The sequence below is a fragment of the Dioscorea cayenensis genome, chromosome 11 (assembly GCF_009730915.1).
Source record: "Dioscorea cayenensis subsp. rotundata cultivar TDr96_F1 chromosome 11, TDr96_F1_v2_PseudoChromosome.rev07_lg8_w22 25.fasta, whole genome shotgun sequence".
NCBI classification, from domain to species: Eukaryota; Viridiplantae; Streptophyta; class Magnoliopsida; order Dioscoreales; family Dioscoreaceae; genus Dioscorea; species Dioscorea cayenensis.
Window position 1 is genome coordinate 2,023,905 of NC_052481.1, and position 20,620 is coordinate 2,044,524.

At 38.7% G+C, this 20,620-nt stretch overlaps 1 protein-coding gene and 1 long non-coding RNA gene across 2 annotated transcripts; one reads left to right on the forward strand and one right to left on the reverse strand.

Annotated features, from left to right (window-relative positions):
* Window positions 1-2,737: 2,737 nt before the first annotated feature.
* On the forward strand, window positions 2,738-3,541 carry LOC120272238. The gene has a single exon (XM_039279002.1). The coding sequence runs from the start codon at window positions 2,738-2,740 to the stop codon at window positions 3,539-3,541; it is 804 nt and encodes a 267-aa protein (XP_039134936.1).
* An 11,980-nt stretch (window positions 3,542-15,521) lies between these two features.
* LOC120272048 lies at window positions 15,522-16,753 on the reverse strand. Its single transcript, XR_005540114.1, has 6 exons — window positions 16,473-16,753; window positions 16,298-16,374; window positions 16,040-16,159; window positions 15,868-15,967; window positions 15,706-15,780; window positions 15,522-15,599 (listed from the first exon to the last, which is right to left on the reverse strand). It is a non-coding gene; the product is annotated as an uncharacterized LOC120272048 (long non-coding RNA).
* Window positions 16,754-20,620: the final 3,867 nt, after the last annotated feature.

Here is a 20,620-nt window from a genome sequence, read left to right on the forward strand (position 1 = left end):
TCAAACTCACCTACGTATCAATCTCCATGGCCTTTCTTTGATCGCCTCGATCTACTCCTTGGTCCTACCCACAAGCCGATCCAGCCGAAGCTACTCCGTAAAAAGCCCCCACCACCACCACCACTACTCTGCAGCCTTCACCGCCTCCCAACAACTTGAGATCTCTATAACCTCTCTCGCTCTCCATTTTGATCCAACGATTTCGAAAGATATTTGAGAAAGGGGATTGAAATCACACTGGTTGCTAGAAATAGTGACCGTACAATCAATCAAGTGGGCAAGGTCTGGGAATTCGCAAAACAAAAGATAAGTGAAATCCAAGCGTTCTCTCAAGCAAAAGATCCCAAAAGATGAACCCTAACAATACTCTCCTCTTGTCTTTCCCTTCGGCATCACTCCATTACCTCTCACCTTGTCAAGTCCAATAATTCATAATAACCTTGGTCAGATCCTTTCCTTCTCTCCTCACTCCACATGCATACCACATTGCTCCCACTTGTGTCTCTTGTACCGTAATCAGCTATTACCCCTTGTATTTAATAATCATACTTTTAATTGACTTCCTCCCCTCCAGTCATCGTATCCATCTTCCTTATACTTCTCTAATACATCCCCCACTCTAAATACCACTAACTACAAATGCCATTTCGCCATGTCAACTTATGACTTAAATATCAACTTTCACACAGTCACAATCTCTCTCTCTCTCTCTCTCTCTCTCTTATATATATCTCCTCTCTATAGATCATGATTTGCTAACTTAATTTCAGTGTTACCCTCTTTCTCTTGACAAAGATGCAGATAAAAAGGCAAGTGAGCCTTGAAGACCAAGAAAACCAAAAATGTCGACCAAAGTCGGAGGATATGAAGGTGATGCATAGATCAGAGACCTTTGGCTTCTTCTAATCATATTAAAAAACTTGGTTTGTTATCTTTCCTCAGTAAACAAAGGGCTGTAAGTGACTATGAATTGTAAAACAATATCTAATATATATGCAAACAATGTTACTAGTATGATTTAAAAATGTACTTGACCATCGAAAAAAGCAATACCATCATAATTTTTTGTAGAAATCACAGAGACCAAACAAATAGCTTGATAAAATACTGTAATAACTTCCAACATGTTAGATGATCTTTTAATAAATAACAAAGTTTAATGAAGAAATAATTAGATCTTAACATTTTTCCCTTTTTAAAACATATATACTAAATCTCTTGGATAGATATCTTAAATTTTTTTTCAATAGTTTCCCACAATTTGTAGCAAAACATATAGCACAACAAATATTAATGTTGAGATCATATGTATGTAATCGCATACATGTATCGAATGACAAATAATGGGATTATAGATAATAAAACTTATTATTGATCATGAGTGATAAGTTGGTTCAATGAAAAAAAAAACCAAGATGATCATATGACAAAACTCAATAAGAAATACCTTTATTTTTATTATATAAAAAATAAAATAAGTTTAATATGTGATTACATTTGACATAGCTCATTTACTATTTAAAACATAGATATATATAGATACAAAGAGAGTTTAAGTAGTAAAAGATTATGATATATCTCATTTACTATATATAATTATTATATATAATTAATAATTGAATGTGGATAATAAGTTCTATAATTGATATGATGTCTTTTTCAAAATTTCCCCAAAATTAACATTGTTTGTCCTTTATAATGTACTTTCTATTAATACTTATTTTAATTCATTTATATTTTTATATGATGTTTGATTTGAGGATTTTGAAAATTTATTATTTTTAAACAATAGGCATTCATTTGAAAAAAAAATTGATATTTTTAAAAAATAAAAAAAACTAAGGACAAAGATAGAGATTTGTTTTTTTTTAAAGTAATATTAAATATGTAGATAGATATATAGAGAGTCTAAGTAATAAAATATTATGATATATCCCATTTATTGTGGATAATGACTTCTATAATTGATATGATGTATTTTTCAATTTTTCACCCAGAATTGCCATTGTTGGCCCTTTACAATGTACTTTCTATTAATAATGATTTTAATCCATATATTTATTTATATGATATCTAATTGCTAAAATTAGACAAAATATAAGAAGGAATTATTTTTAAAAAACATATAAATAATATTATAACACACATACTATATGGGGTATACTATATAATAAGTAATCGAACAACATAACATAAATAAATTAGAAATTGTTATACGAGAGAAGTTGATAAGTTACTTTAAATGAGTTTACTATGCATATATTTTTATTATTATGATTATGATTATTATTTATGAAAATTCCTAATTCCAAAAATATATTTCTTCATTTATTCCGTGAATGCGATATCTTTTTGTTATTGAAAAATTATATCAGTTGATCAAATTATGGTAAGGAAACACATTACAAATTTTATTATTTGTTTCTAAATCTAATCATGTTGTATAGTTTCAGAAAACCCAAACAAGATCTGAAAACTTCTGATTCCAAGTGATGAAGGCCTCATTTAGATGCTGCAGGTGATGGCCACCTTGAGAGGTTCAAGGACATCAATACGTTTATCAATACAACAAAAGATGATGTCCTTTCTGCATTGTCCTGCACATAGTTGTTCAAATTCATAGTATGATAAATGTATATCATAAAAGAATCACTAACCAGAATTTTAAGCATCAACACATTCAATGCTTTCAGAAGTTGACTCCAATCATCCATTAAAGGGACTCTTTCATCTAGACATGGCCACCGCTCCGAAACCTCCAGATCCCCGTTCCTCTCCTTCGAAGCCTCCGAACCCTCGCCCCTCTTCCACCACCAAACCTGGCCTTTCCTGGGCTAAAGTTGTTGGCACTCCCTCTTCAGCCTCCTTTGAAAACCCTCCTCATCTCCAAAAATCTCACTTCGACCGTCTGAAAAACTCGATTAAAACCTGCATCTCTCTTGACCGTGAGCAATGGAACTCCGCCCGAAACATGATGCATTCTGCCCTCTACGCCAAGTTTTTGGGCAAATCTCTTCCTCTTGACCAGGCTAAGCTTGCCATGGCTAATGCCTGGAAGGGACTTGGCGAGTTCTCAGTTTCTGACCTTCCGAATGGATTCTACTTTATTAACTGCGAGTCTCTTGATATGCAGGCTAAGCTTCTCTGGGAAGGCCCTTGGACCATTGATGGTCGTATCCTGCAAATCTCTGAATGGAAGGAGTCTTTCCAGCCGGCGTTTGAGAAGCTCTCGACGGCGGCAGTGTGGATTCAGCTCCACCATCTTCGTATTGAACTCTGGCTTGGGGACATTCTGGAGTGCATTGCTTCCCAGTTTGGGAGGGTCCTCAAGATTGATGAGCACACTCTAAACCTTTCACGTTCTAAATTTGCTCGTATCTGTGTGGAAATTGATCTTGATCTCCCTCTCCAGAAAGGGACTTGGGTTAAATATGGTGACAATTCGGTTTTTATCATTGCACTCTATGAAAAAAACTCCGGTTTTTTTGTTTTCAGTTTGTGGGACGGGTGGGTCATGGCGAATCAATTGTACCTTCATTAGCGGTAGAAGGCGGGATGCAGTTCTCGACCACCCGCGGTCTCCCCGGAGATTGCGATGGAGGTAGATGATCAGCACCGGCCCCCTGGCGTGGCTACTGAAGGTATAGATGACTGTATGATGTTCAATGATAATCAGACCTTTGACATTCCTCCCGGGGTTGATGATGGTTCCCCTAGTTTTGGTGCTTGGCTGAAACCCCGTAGCCGTTCTGGCCGCGGCCGCGGTGGCGGTGGCTTCCCCACTGCTAGCTCTGTTCGTCGTGACGGGATCGATGTCCAGATTAGTGACACGTGTATGGATCAATCGTCTATCTTTGCGTCACGTGGCGGGTCCTCGCGACGTGGTGCTTCATCGGGCCTTCTTCCGAATAGCGCTGCTTTCCCGCATCTCGAGAAGGCCAAGGCCGTTGAACCAATCCCGAATGTTGACACAGGGTTTGCGCCTCGTCCCGAGGAATGCCCTTCTGACATTTCTCTGAGTCCCAATGCACTTGCTGTTATGATCGATAATTCCAAAGCTCCAAACCCTACCCCTTCCTCTGGAGTGACTGTTGGCTTGAGAATATCTCCTAACCCTTCTCTTCCAACCCACACTCACTCCTTTTCTCATCAAAGCTTTGTAGAACAACCCCTTTTGCTCTCATCCTCTGCTCAGAATAGTATCATTGATCCCACTCACTCTTCTCTGGTGGAAAGAGTTAAATCGGCTTTCCTCCCGGACCCTCCACCTGATCTTCGGATGGATTGCCCCGAGGACTCTGGAGATGCTGGCTCTTCTTTCGGCTCGGAGGACTCTGGGGCCTTTCCGGAGCCGGATGATGATATGATTCTTTCCCATTTTCAAAAAGACATCAAGTTGGAGGCCCTTGCTCGGCGCGCTCCAACTAAAAACATGAGCCGTCTCAAGAAAGGGAAATCCTCTCCTTACTCTTAAACCCTCTTCCTCTTTGTTCGAGTTTTATTAACTGGTTTGTTCATGAATTTGAAAATTATTTGCTGGAACTGTCGTGGGGTTTCCAACCCTCATACTCCAGATCGTATTCGTGATTTTATTCGTCGTTTGAAACCTCTAATTATTTGTCTTGTTGAAACCAAAGCTGACACTGACCGCTCTCTTCGTTTCTGTAATAGATTTGCTCGATCTTGGGATTGGGCTGCTATTCCTGCTCAGGGGCTCTCTGGGGGCATCATTGTTCTCTGGTCCCGTAGCATCGGTTTGGTGACTCCTATTGCTGCTACCCGCATGTCTCTTAATTTAGTGGTCTCTTCTGCTGAGGGCTCCTGGATCCTCTCCGTGATTTATAACTCGCAGGTCATTTCCTACCATCGGCTCTTATGGAAAACACTTGCTGGAGTCAATAACATTCATCTTCCCTGGCTTCTTGCCGGGGACTTTAATGTCGTCCTTTCCGTCCATGACTTCAAAGGGGGTGCTTTTAACTCTTATGACTATAAATCTCGTCTTTTCTCTAGCTTTGTTAACAGTGCTAATCTTCTTGATCTTGGCTTTGTGGGTTCGCGTTTCACCTGGTGTAATAACCAAGTGGGGTTGTCTTGCCGGTGGGCGCGTCTTGATCGTTTTTTAGCTAATCATGATTGGATTGCTTCCTTCTCTTCTCTGGAGAATATTCACCTACCCCGCTCCTGCTCTGACCATTGCCCTCTCCTTCTCAAGGCGTCCTCCCACACTCCTTCTAAGAGCTCCATTTTCCGGTTTGATAATATCTGGTTTGAATATTCTTCTTGCCATAATATTATTTCTAATGCTTTTCAGGTGATCTCTTCTTCCTCTCATATGCACTTCCTGCACCACTGCCTTCACCGGGCTAAAAATGATCTCATTAAATGGCGTATTTCTGGTACTCGATCCATCGATGCTGAGCTTTCACATCTTGAAATGGAGATTAAGAATGTTGAAGATAGCGAGCTGCTTTGTCCTGACCCGTGGCATCGCACCTGGCTCCGTTGTCTGCGTAATCGTCATAATGCCCTCCTTCGTCAAAACTCCATTTATTGGGCTCAAAGGGCTAGAATGTTGTGGCTCAATCTGGGCGATCTCAACACCTCTTTTTTTCAGAGGACTGTCAAAGCTCGCCAGGTTAGAGCCAAAATTCACTCCCTCCGCGACAACTCGGGTAACATTCTTACTTCTCGCGAGGACATTGAGCGTCTTTTTATTTCTTTCTATCAGTCTCTGTGGGTCTTCCCCTCCTCCCTCCCCCTGGACCACCTTGTTTCCATTCTCCCGGACGATTTACCCAGGCTGGCTGCCGATGACAAGGAAGAGTTAATCAAAACTGTCACCAAGGGGGAGGTTTTCCGAACCCTTAGGTCCATGCCTCGTGGTAAATCCCCTGGACCGGATGGCTACAATGTTGAGTTCTTTCTCTTCTATTGGAACATCTTGGGAGATCATATCTTTAATGCTATCTCTAGTTTCTTTGCTTCAGCCATTCTTCCTAACTCTTGGGGTAAAACTTTCGTCGTCCTTATTCCTAAAGTTGATCACCCGCTCAAGGTCTCTGATTTTCGCCCTATTTCTCTCTGTAATGTCTGTTATAAGCTGATTTCTAAAATTTTAGCTGAGCGTCTCAAAAAAGTTCTCCCTAAATTAATCGGGCCCGAGCAGTCTGGCTTTCTTGCGGGCCGTTCTACATTTGATAATATTATTGCTGTTCAAGAGATGGTTCACTCTTTGGAAACTGACCACTTAAGCCCCCCTAGGATGCTTATTAAGGTGGATATTGAGAAGGCTTTTGACACTGTTGAATGGAACACGATCCTAGCAACCCTCCATAGAATGAACTTTCCTGAGATTTGGATTTCCTGGATTAAGTCTTGCCTCTCCTCTGCTTCCTTTTCCTTTCTTATCAATGGCAAACCCAGCTCTTGGATTAGCAGTTGTAGGGGGGTTAGACAGGGGGACCCCATCTCCCCCCTCCTCTTCCTTCTAGTCACTCAAAACCTTTCGGCCATTTTTAATCGCGCTCTTAACAATAATTTCCTCTCTGGTTTTGATTCTAGCCTTCCTAAGAACATTAATCATCTCATGTTTGCAGATGACTTGATCCTTATTACCAAGGCTTCCAGACAATCAACTAGGAACATCTTATTTTGTCTTAACTCAGTAGTGCATCTATCTCGGGTCAAAAGCCCAATCTCCTTACATCGACTATTTATCTCCCTAGTTGGTTTTAATAAGAGAGTCTCTAAATCCATTGCTCGCATTATGGGCATCTCTCTTGGGCACTTTCCCTTTATTTACCTGGGGGCTCCTATTTCTCCTACCCGTCTTCCTGTTCGTCACTTCCAATCTTTGATTAACAATACCTCCACAATTATCAACAATTGGAATCACTCCAACATCTCCCAAGCTGGCCGCATAGTTCTTTATAACGCCAATATTTTCTCTCTTCCTGTCTATCTCCTGTCTATTTTCTATCTCCCTGACTCGATCCTGGATTCCATCTCTAAATTGGCTCGTTCTTTTCTTTGGGGTAGGAATGGTAGGGACTGTGGTTTTCATTCCATTGGTTGGTCCACTGTGACTCTGAGAAATCTTAGAAATGCCAGACTCGCTCTTTTGGCCAAACATGTGTTTTCTATCGCTAATAATGCTGACAAAGTTTGGGTTTCTATTTTTCTTCACAAATATCAAAATTGGGGCATTTGGAACAACAATTCTTATTCTATCTCCTCTTCTTTTTACAAAGCTGTCTCTAAATCTGCTACCACTCTGGGGTCTAACTTCAAACTCTCTATTTGCAATCCTAACCTTACTCATACTTGGGATGATCCGTGGCTGTTGGATCTCCCTCTCAACCGCAAGCCCACTTTTATTAATATGCATCTCGTGGATAATTTTCATATTCAAACATGTTTTTCGGATGGTTCTTTCAATATGCAGCTTTGTTCTAATTTACTTGGTTTGGACTTGAATGATACCTGTTTTAATGAGATCACATTTGACCTTACTTGTTTGAATGAATGGGTGTGGGGTCCCCTTCCTTCTAAGGTTTCTACTGTATCGGCTATCTATGAATATCTTAACTCTGTGGGGGATGGGCATAGTCAGTGGTCTGGTTAGATGAACATCTGGAAACTCAAGGTGGTGCCTAGGGTTAAGCTTTTCATTTGGAAAGTTGCTCATGGCAAACTTCCCACTAATGCTTATCTTTATAACCTGAACATTGGTCCTCCTAACCCCTGTCATTTTTGTGGGTTGCATGCTGAATCTATTACACACTTGCTCTGGTTTTGTCGTTGCAGCACTCTTTGTTGGAATATTTTGTTTAGTAGGTTAGGGCTAGATTCCCTTTCTCTCAACTCTTTGGCCAATGGTTCTTGGCTTACCTTCAAATTAAATTGCAGATTCAATTCTGACTTCGCCAGAGCTATTATTTCCACGAATGCTTGGTTAATTTGGACCTCTAGATGCAATTTGGTTTTTCAACAGATCGCCCCTAACTTCAGCTCTCTTCCTGACAAAGCCTGGTCCATGGTCCTTAATTTCTTTTTGGCTAATGATCTTCTTTGCAGGCATTCCTTGTTGAACTTTCGTCCTGTAACCCTATCCATTTTTGTCTCCTCTGATGCTGCTTGGAATCATTTGACGGGTAAGGCTGGCTTCAGTTTCATTATCTACACTAATTTTCACTCCATTCTTCTTGCAGGTGCTGCCGGCGGTTCTTGCTCTTGCCCTCTTGAAGCTGAGCTGCGGGCAATCCATCTTGCGGTGCAGCATTGCTCCCTTAATTGTTGGCAGCCGAGCGTACTCTTCACTGACTGTTTGAATGCCATTCACTTACTCCATAGCTTCAACAACACGACGGCCTGGCGTCTCTCCTCTTTGGTTCGGGACATCAACATCTTGACCCAACCTTGGACCGGCTTCATCCTCGAACATTTCTGTCGGGATTTAAACTCAATTGCAGATCATCTCGCGCACTTTGGGAGTGCCAACCCTTCTCTTTCCCTCTTCGCTCAAGGGCGTGACCGACCCCGCTGGCTTGAAGACGTCTGCTCGTCTTTTCACCTTTCGTTTTGAGCTCTGTTTGTTCTTTTTTAGTTCTTTGTAACTCATTTTGCAAAAGGGACTCTTTCATCTAGAAGCCACAGGTTATCTAGAGTACTCTCCTTCACGGCATGACCCAATTGATTGATCTGCCATATTTGTAGCAATACCAACCCCCAACATATTGATTGTGTCACTAAAGTTCTTGACCCAATCGGGATCAGTTGTGGCTTGTGTCAACTCATGGCAGATCACTTTCATACCTTCAACTGACCGTATTATGAGAACTTATGAGCTTGAATGCAATAAAAATTAACTTCACCAAATTGCAACTTTATTTTTGCAACTTTTTTTTTTTTAATATAACAAAAGGGCCATCCATTTCTCAGTATCAAAGTCCGTAAGCTCAGCAAATCATGAAGGTTTAAAGAAAACAAACATACACAAAATAGCAGGTGAATTGTTTCAAAGGGAACACAAAGATTGGGCATTACATATAATCAATCATCAACATCTCATTCTAAAAAAGAATTGCTACTGGAAGTGTTAATATGACATTTTACATATTTGCGAAGCTGCAAATAAAAAACAATAGACATCAAGAAATATCACTCATATATTGAGAAGCATGGGATAAGACTGAGAGAGAGCTACTGAACTGTCTGTCACCATTAATCTTTTGCTAGATGGCATATCCATAAGAGGTGATGCCCATTTCAAAGAACCACATATCCCTTAGTCTTGTTATAGGTAAAAAAATAATAATAATAACTCATACTATTTACCAAATAAGACATAAAGTCATAGAAAAATTTTCACCAACTTAGAAGGAATGAAGAACAGGTAAAGACTACCACAAAAAAATCACTTTTGTAATGTATGTATTCCTAATAAGAAGACGAAAAATGAAGTTAACACACACACACACAACCCAAATAGCAAAGTCGAAAACCTGCTCAGGTGAACCCATTGAGATGCCATCAAGAGCGTCATGCCAATCTGCCAGTCCATTTGAAGTGATCAACATTCGGGGTAAGATATGCCTTTCCACATTAGATTCACTATAACCAGGATTCACTCTGCTCCTATGCAAATCAACAAGACCCATATGAACTCTGAACTCTCATCGGACTAAAAAAAGGAAAGAAAATCTAACTATACTTAGTAGGGAGATTACAGCCAAATATGACAAAGGATAGTATGCAACTCTTTGATTATACCTCATAACCATCGGAGCAGCTAGAGAACGTGATAGCAGTTCTCCACTCTGTTCTGATACGTCCATTCTGAAGTTAACCACAAAGAAACAAAATTCAACCAGATATATAAGTACACAGAATTTTGATTTACATTACCCTATAAAAAAACACCTCCGGTACCAAATAAAAAGAATAAAACTAGCTAATAACAAAGTAACATCAAATTTAACTTCATACAAAATATGATGAAAATGTATGACTTCAACCAGGATTGAGGGTGTTACATGTATACATGTATGTACGTATGTATATATATACAGTTGTTGTTAGGTATACTAGTATTATTATCTTCTATATGTACCCAAGGTGTTACTTGTTTCATTATTCATTGAATGAGGATCTATTCTTCTCTATCTTCTATCTTCTATCATGGTATCAGACTAGGTTAAACTTCTCCGGTCATCTTCTCCGACCAACTTCTCCGGCCATCCTCTTCGGTCCTCTTCTTTCGGACATCCTTTGGCGGTCATATTCCTCGTCACTCTTCATCAACCTTCTCTTTTTCATTCTATTCTTAAAAAATAAAATAAAATAAAAATAAAAAAATAAAAAAAAAAAAATCCCTAGATCTTGAAACCCACGGCCCATCCTCACCACATCGCCACAGCCACCATCTGACCATCATCACCACACCCATCATCATCCCACAGCCACCATCACCGCACCACCACTACCAACAACCCGGGCCACACCACAACCATCACCCCCGGCCACACACATTCCGGGCACCCACAAAACCTGGAAATAACCATCATCACCACACCCATCATCATCCCACAACCACCATCACCACACCACCACTACCAACAACTCCGGCCACACTAATTCCGGCCACCCACAAAACATGGAAACCCACCACCTCGACAACTCACGACCTCAACAAAAACCCCGCCAAGACCAACCATCGTCTCGCGTCGCTCCACCAAAAGCCCGCCACCGACTGAGTCACCCGCCGGCGCTCCTCCCCATCTTGTGAAGCCCATCAAATCCCTGAATTCCAGTTTGTGTTGTCTGGCCAAGCCCTGGAATCCAGCCATTTTGTTTTTCCAAACACATGCCAACAATATGGTTGGGTCCACTACATCCATCACCCATCAATTGTTCTTTCCAACCATGCTGAGACAACTCTGATAGGGCCCATCATCATATATTAAAATATATATATATATATATTTGATGGTATATTATATGTGCATGCAGAGACAAATTTCATGGGGCTCATCATCCGTCTGCCCACTCACTCATCTTCTCTTTATTATATATTTATCATTATATATTTATCTGGATGTTATTGTACTCATGTGAAGCTTTGTATTAAAATTTTTTTTTAAAAAAAAAAACAAAAACAAAAACAAAAACAAAAAAAAACACAAAAAAAAATTGGATGTTTATGGATCTACAGGAACCCATTTCCAAGTTTCTTCCACAGGGGAGGTCAGCTCTCAATTTTCTTCTATACTTCCGCACGTCGCTCACACTATTGTTTCTTCACCGACACCACCTCTTCTTCCAACACCTCACTTTACACGGCCTTCTTCTTTCACTGTCTCCTACAGATCAACAGTTTTTAGCTATGTTCCGGCAGTTCCAGCAATTCTACCTGGCAGACTCTACCTCCTCCACTGGACATGCAAGTTCCACTCAGGTTGTTCCATCTGCTTCAGGTAGTTTCTGTCCTCTCTGGCTTCTTGACTCTGGTGCTTCTATTCACATGACCTCTGATGCCACTCATTTGCACCATTCCCATTCACCGTCTCATATCACCCGTGTTCGCACTGCTGATGGCACACTTCTTCCTGCTTTCCCTCATCGGGTCATTTCTCTTCTAGTGGTTTCTCAATTCCTTCAGTCTCTCATGTTCCTCGTTTATCCATGAATTTTATATCTCATTAGCCACCATCGATCATGATTGTCGGTTACCTTTGACCGCACTCTCATGTCGTGTGCAGGATCGCAGTGGGATGGTGATTGGAACTGGCCGTCGTCAAAATGGAGTTTATGCGTTGGATTCCCTTCGTCTTCCATCTTCACCTGAACCCGTTCATCACTGTTATACTGCTATTCAATCTCATCATAAGTGGCATCATCGTCTTGGCCACTTATGTCCATCTCGTATGTCGTCCCTTGTTCGTCATGGTGTTTTAGGAGTTGTCTCTCCTCCTTCTGCTGTGGTCTGTCTTGGCTGTAAACTCGGTAAGCAACTCCAACGCCCTTATCCTTTGAGTGTATCTCAGACTAGTGCTCCTTTTGAACTTATTCACTCTGATGTTTGGGGTCCTGCTCCTTTTGTCTCTAAAGGTGGTCATCGCTATTATGTTCTTTTTATAGATGACTACACTCGATTTACCTGGCTTTATCTTATGTCTCATCGTAGCCAGTTATTATCTATTTATCGCTCTTTTTCTGCTATGATCCACACCCAGTTCTCTGCCTCTATTAAGACCTTTCGATCTGACTCTGGCGGTGAGTACACCTCTCACGCCTTACGTGCCTTTTTGTCTTCTGAAGGCACATTGCCTCAGTTATCTTGTCCTGGGGCTCATCCTCAGAACGGGGTGGCTGAACGTAAGCATCGTCACATCTTAGAGACGACACGTGCTCTTCTTCTAGGCACTTTTCTTCCCCCTCATTTTTTTGGGTTGAAGTCACAAGATCGTTGTTTATCTCATTAACCTACAACCCTCCTCTCACCTTAATGGTCGTAGTCCCGGTGAGTGTCTTCATGGGACACCTCCCCGCTATGATCATCTCCGTGTTTTTGGTTGTCGTTGTTTTGTTTTACTCTCACCTCGGGAGAAAACAAAGCTCACAGCCCAATCTGTTTCATGTGTTTTTCTAGGATATAGCCTTGAGCATAAAGGCTATTGTTGTTATGATCCCTGCCACTCGTCAGATTCGCATTTCTCGTGATGTTACATTTGATGAGTCTACACCCTTCTATGCTTCTCCTTCTTCCACTGAGTCCCCATCTCCCTCTGTCCCTCTCTCATTCCTTTTCCTACCCCTTCGATCGAGCATACTCCTCCTCGTATCCTCTCCTCCATCATTTAATCCTCCCCGCCGAGTTTCTTTCTCACTCCTCTCTTGACCCCTCTCCTCCTTTATCTATTGAGTCTCCTGTAGTGTCTTCCCCTCCTTCATCTGTTGAGTCTCCTATAGTGTCCTCCCCTTCTCCCTTGCTTCCTCTTGCTCACCCACCTATTTGTTTCACATACCATCGTCGGGATCCCGCAGAGCCTCCTTCTCGATCGGTCATCTCTGACACCTTTCCTACTATCGATTCAGCTCCTGAGGTACATTCTCACACGTATTCTTTACACGATCGCTCTACTTTACTTCCTCCTGTTCATTACGCTTCTGCTAGCACCAGTGTTTCAGATGTCTTTGAGCCAGGTACCTACCGAGAAGCAGTTCGATCACCTGAGTGGCGGACTGCCATGGCAGAGGAGCTTGATGCTTTGACTCGGACACATACATGGGATCTCGTTCCCCTTCCTTCTCATGTCGTTCCCATCACCTGTCGTTGGATCTACCGTGTGAAGACTCGTTCTGATGGGTCTCTCGAGCACTATAAAGCGCGTTTAGTTGCTCGTGGCTTTCAGCAGGAGTATGGCCGTGACTTTGAGGAGACTTTTGCCCCAGTAGCCCACATGCATACTGTGCGCACTTTAGTTGTTATTGCTGCTGTTCGTGGTTGGGCTCTTCATCAGCTTGATGTGAAGAACGCATTTCTTCATGGGGACTTGAAGGAGGAAGTTTACATGACTCCTCCTCCCGGCCTTCGGGTGCCTCCAGGGTCTGTTTGTCTTCTTCGGCGCGCTCTTTATGGCCTCAAACAGGCTCCACGGGCCTGGTTTGAGTGATTCAGTACAGTAGTTGAGGCTGCTGGTTTTACCCCCAAAGATACATGACCCTGCAGCCTTCATTCACTCTTCCTCTCGTAGGGCGACTCATTCTTCTTCTATATGTAGATGATATGATCATTACCGGTGATGATTCCGCTCACATTACCTTTTGTGAAGCGTAGTTATGTGAGACTTTCTTGATGACTCGATTTAGGTCCACTTCGCTATTTCTTGGGTATCGAGATTACTTCTCATCCTGATGGATACCGCCTTTCACAGCAGCGTTATACTCACGACCTACTTGCTCGCCTCCGGGTTTGACTGACACCAGTATTGTCGCTACACCGATGGAGTTACATTTGCGCCTTCGCTTTCCGATGGCATTCTCTTATCTCGATCCTTCTCGCTATAGACATCCGGGTTGGCGCTTTGGTTTACTTAGCCGTCACCCGTCCCGGATATTTCCCATGCAGTTCACATCCTCAGTCAGTTTGTTGCGGCACCCACTTCTGTTCATTATACTCATCTTATTCGGGTACTACGATATCTTCGTGGCACTGTATCTCGTGGTTTGTTCTACTCACGTCAGTCCACTCTTCAGTTGCAGGCCTATTCTGATGCTACCTGGGCCAGTTCTCCTGATGATCGAGTCTCTGTCACTGGCTACTGTATCTTTCTTGGTTCTTCTCTTGTTGTTTGGAAGACCAAGAAACAACCAACTATTGCATAGTCTAGTGCTGAGGCTGAGGTTCGTGCATTGGCTTCTACCGTCCAGGAGGTGCTTTGGCTGCGTTCGATTCTACAGGACTTTGGTGTACCGATTACATCTCCCATTCCTATTCATTGTGACAAGATCTGGGCGCCCTTCGATTCTGTCAGAAATCCAGCTTAAACATGAGTCGACTCAAACATATTGGTGTGGATGCACACTTCACCCGATGCCATGTACGTGCCCAGACTGTATCACTTCACTATCTTCCTACAGAGGTTCAGGTGGCTGATTTCTTTACCAAGGCGCAAACACGTGATCAGCATTTATTCATGTTGTCCAAACTCAAGACGTACGATCCGCCTTGAGTTTGAGGGGGGGTGTTACATGTATACATGTATGTACGTATGTATATATATACAGTTGTTGTTAGGTATACTAGTATTATTATCTTCTATATGTACCCAAGGTGTTACTTGTTTCATTATTCATTGAATGAGGATCTATTCTTCTCTATCTTCTATCCAGAGGGCACATCAGATGAGTGCATGAGTTAGCATTTCATCATCATATATGACATGTATTTATTGGCCAAATTATACTTGAATAAAATTCCCAGTGTTGAATCACAGCTATAAAATTTGGATTTGGTTCAAGTATTATCATTGATCAGAGCAAATGATTTGAATCATTTTAGTTACAGTTTTTATGTCATGCCGATATCATTTCATTCCTTATTTAAGAGTAAAACTCAAAGCAGCAAAGTTGTTTTTAAGTGCTGATATATTCAATATTTTTTTCTAAAAAAAATCTTTATTATATTTCCCAACAAATCCAGAATGCTTCATCAAAGTTGAAGTTCAAAAGCTAAGGAAGACTTCTTTGGAAGTTTGAACATTTGAGAATGATATATAGCAAGCATTAAATTAACAGATTTGCTGGAAAAAGAAATCAAGCAAGATAATATATGGCTGACCCATTTTCTCTGACAGATCTTCTTAAAGCAGCTCTACCCTCACCAGGCTTCCCTTCTTTCCTCTTATCCATTTCTCATGCCTGGAAATTGATAAAGGGATATGTCAGCTAAACAAAATATCATATGTGAACTATTGTAACTTGGGTGTAATTTCAGTGGATGCTGTGGGCGATACCAACCTTCCATTTGAATCTGTCATAAAGCATACTTTTCTGAGTGTCTTTTAGCTTTCCAACATATCTCCAAATATCTTCTACTGTAATAAGGAAGTAGGAAGTACACATTCAATACCAGACTGAAAAAAGATAATCCGCATGTTTAACCCTGTTCAAGACGTACTCCATATGAGTTAGTACACTAACCTCCAAATCTTTAACTTGTTCAGGGCATACTCCATTAAATTTGAGCCTCCATGTGACAACTCTTTCCCTATCTTCCTGTTTGCAAAGCAACAACAATAGTAGGCATCAGAAATACCATATTATATATAATATGCAACGGAAAAGCCTTGCGTGAGAAACTACTTTGTTGGAACCCTTGAAGTTAAATAAGCCTGCGACTGCACAGCAAATCTTGAAAAGAAAAAACAGAGTTGGATTTTGAAGCTCTAACTGGCACACCCTTCTGTGAAAAAGGCTTGATAATAAGCATTTCATATCAAATGGATAAGTGAAAGTATGAAAAAAACAAGCAGACCGAAGATAGAGCCTTATTTCCATGCTTAGCTCCTATGCCACAATTTAATCGGTTTTCCGATCTTTGAGATTCATTTAGATGCCAGACTAGATGATATCACTTTTGGGCCGTCTAAAGATCCTAAAAAGATAAAAGAAAAATATGATGAATATTGATTGAAGAGTATTCATGTGCAAACACACATAAACAGTGTCTATATACATATAGCAAATATATGGTGCAGGCATGCAGTTAATAAGCATATGCATCTTATTGTACCATGCACCAGACCAGAAGGTCCATTCAAGTACAAGGTCCAATGCTGGCCCACGTATCTTTCTCTGACTCTTATTTTCCTGAATGACCAAAAAAAAAGAATGATAAATGGCAGATCTACCATTGGCAGCTGATACAGATAATGCATAAGGAGATTTAACAAACTTGTAACACATACAGCATCTGGGCTGCAGACCCTCAAGATTTCTCCAATAAAAGCTTCGGCAGCCTTCAAACTTCTGCTGATTTATCCTAGACAAGAAGAAAATGAAAAGTGATTACACTTAAATGTTTATTATTCAGACAGAAACTCACCAACATATAAACAAATTAAGAAATTAGTGTGAGAGCAGAAGCCATAGGCTTTAATAGGTCTATAGCATCAGGCAAATCATTGATCTTTGAAAGATGCTTAGATAACCAATCAAATAGATCTTTACAACCCTCTGCCCCAATCTTAGGCTCGACTAAAAGCAAGCGTGACGTATGAAACCCGTAAAACCAACAAAAAGCCACAAATTACCAAAAAGAACCCGACAAGAAAACTAAGGGATCTGCATTTTGTTTTGCAGGGATTTGCAAATACTTGGATATGAAAATCCTCAATTTTAGAAATCCCCGCTTTGTTTGAAAGGATTTTGAAGTCCATGTATTTCCAGATCCCAAAAATGAGGAATTTTGGAATTCGGCCAAAATGGCCGAATTCCAAAATCCATGCTTTGAATCCACTATCTCCACTATAATCTATGTTTAAAATAACTAACCCACTATCTCCAACATTAACTTTATCACAATTAAATATTTTTTAACTTTATCATAATTGATATATTTAATTAATTAAAAATTTAAAATAAATAACTATAATTATTTAAAAAAATTTAAAAACACATTTGAAAAATTTTTATATAGTGAGATTTTTATCTTTAAAAATTTTTTTAACATTCTTTTACCTATTAATATAATATATAATTGATATAATTATTATATCCATCATTTTAATAAATAATTAATATATTATATTTTTATTAGAATAAATTAAGTATATATTAATTATATTAATTATATAATATATATTAATTATTGATATAATATATATTAATTATTTATATTAATTATTAATATAATATAATATTATTATATCCAAATTTACAAATCTCTCTAACCAAACACAAAATTCTGTGATCCAGTATTACAAATACATCCAACCAAACACTAGATTTGACTCTTCTGAATTTACAAATCCAAGGATTTCTAAATACAAATCCACTGCATTTTCAACTACATCCAACCAAACGCCCAGCATTCATTCAAAGTTACATATGGGCATTCTGTCATGTACTTCTCAAATCAACAAATACCATTTTATTAAGTTGAACAGCAGCAATCCAGGAATCTAAAGTATTCAAAGTGCACTCTCTCATGTTCTTCTTATTGTCACCAAGGCATTTTAATACGTCTGACAGGATTCCCTATATTACACATAGCATCAGCAGTTGCTTAATCAAATCAGAGTTTGATGTTGGCTTAGAAGGAACGCTACCTATATATATGCTTAACACATGAGATCCAAATAGTTACAAGAGCAAAAAAACCTATTTTTCTTGTCAAGTAGAATAACCTTGCTTGCCTTCTCAACAGGAGAGCCCATCATAGATGCAATACCATTAATAGTGGCCAAGGTTGCCATAACTAAATTTTTATTGCTGTCACATAGACCATTGTTTTTAAAATCGAATGAGGCGTGTGCCTTGAGGCACACCTCAAGGCGAGGCGCAAGGGAACAGCTCAAGGCGCACGCCTTTGTTGGAAATAATCAAAAGCTGTATTTGCTGATGTGGAAAGATTGCTGATGTGGAAGATGAGAAAAGCCACGTGAAGAAAAATAAGACTGGGTCATATTTAGTTTTTAGATATTTTGATGTTTAAATATTGGTTGTGATATGCTTATCTATTAGATAAGTATCTATTATTATCTATAAATAGTGAGAAGAGTTGTATTAATTTTTAAGTCATTTGAATAAACAATCTTTTGCAAAATGATCCTTACGTCTGTTCATTATTTTTTATCCCCTTTCTTTTCCTAAAAACTCGACAATTGGTATCAGAGCTATTAGATCTAAAAAAAGACCTGTGAATGATCAGCATGGCTACGACCAATACGTCCGCTCTTTCACCTCTAGTTTTTCAATGGTGAAAATTATCAAGTTTGGGCCATCAAAATGAAAGCTTATTTGAAGGGGATTGGTTTGTGGCAATCAGTTGAAAGATGAGAGGAACATACAACCTTTGGGAGACAATCCGAGACAATCCGACACTCAATCAAATGAGGGCTCATGAAGAGAAAGACTGTTGGCACAAAGGAAAACCTCAATGTTTCAAATGCAAAAGATTTGGACATTTACAGGTAAATTGCAGATTTAAGGATGAAGAACATGCAAATTTGGTAGAAGAGACCAAAGAAGAAATTCTTTTATAAATTAGTTGTGAAAATGCATTCAGTGAAGAGAAGTGCTTCACAATTTTAGAAATGTGGAGAGAAGTGCTCCATGGTGTTTGAAGTTTGGAGAGAAGTGCTGTAAAATAAATTCGTTAAGAATTATGCAGCTTTGAATTAAGGGAAGGTGTTGGAAATAATCAAAGCTGTAGTTGCTGATGTGGAAAGATTGCTGATGTGGAAGATGAGAAAAGCCACATGAAGAAAAATAAGACTGGGTCATATTTAGTTTTTAGATATTTTGATATTTAAATATTGGTTGTGATATGCTTATCTATTAGATAAGTCTCTATTATTATCTATAAATAGTGAGAAGAGTTGTATTAATTTTTAAGTCATTTGAATAAACAATCTTTTGCAAAATGATCCTTACGTCTGTTCATTATTTTTTAACCCCTTTCTTTTCCTAAAAACCCAACAGCCTTGACGTTGAAAAATGAGGCTTAAGCCTCACTGGCAAAAGGCGCACACACTGAGGCGCACCGTCTCACTGTGTGTGAGGCTTAAGCCTCAAAAATCCTGATTTTTGTAATATCATTCTAATTTTTAAAGCAAATAAAAAATATTTATATGTATATACTTTCATTAATAAAAACTTATATATGTAAAATTCAATTAAAAAAAAACTCAACAACACCTATGGTTTTGCATGTAGTAGGTACCAATTTAATTTTTTAATCTAAAGATTATGTAAAAATGACAAAATTTATCAAGATAAACTTCAAAGATTAGTTACAAATACGATAAAGTTACAAATAAGATAAGATGGGGTACAAATAAGATAAGTTATAATTTTATTAATTTTTGAAAAAATATTTATTTTATAAATAAAAATAATATATTTTAATAAGTTTCAAAAAAATATTTATTTTATAAATAAAAATGATATATTTGTTACTTTGTATTTGGTAGACAATATTGTTGTTGTTTTTTCCAAAAAAAAAAAATTGAGGCTTACGTCTCAAAATGCCTCGAGGCTTACGCCTCGCCTCATGGTTGAGAAGCGCCTCGAAACCCGCCTTGGGTTTTTAAAAACCTTGACATAGACACCCTCTCAAAGTAACAAATAATTCACCTGGTAAGTTGGAACAGAAAAAAAGAAACAAGAATTATTCCAGTTTATGGTCTAATTTAGAAACTAGCCAAGTAAAAAGTACCTATCTTAGGGGGCGTTTGGTTCAGTATAACTGTAAATACATTGAATTTCTAATTACAATGTAACTGAAAATCCATGGATTTTATAATACAGTACAGTCAAATCTAGTGTTTGGTTAGATGCTGTATTATAGGATTTTGTATTTGATAAAAGATATTAATAAATTTGAAATTAAAATTTTTTTTACATTATAAATATTTTAATGATTTTAAGTACTGTATTAATTAATTTAACTATTAATTTTATTATTAATTAGTTATCAAATTTATTAGTATATTTATTTATTTATTTTATTATATTTAATTATTTTTAAATTTAATTTTTTAACCCAATAAAAAAAAGTATTTTGAACTTTTCATATATTTTTAGCATGTTATTAATGATTTTAATTATCGCATTGATCATTTTAACTCTTAATTTTTATTATTAAATTAATTATCAAAGTAATTATTAAATTTATTATTAAATTTTTATAATTTTTTTCACTCCACAAAAAAATATCCATAAATATTTAATCATATTTGTTTTTTTCTTTTAATTAGTCTCATATAGGGTCACGAGTTATCGATTTGAAGAAATTTAAAGATAAGTGATTTGGTTTTCACGCCCAATTCTAGCAGTAAAACCAAATCCCTCATTGGATGTAATATGAGTTACATCGTTTTTGAAATCGCGT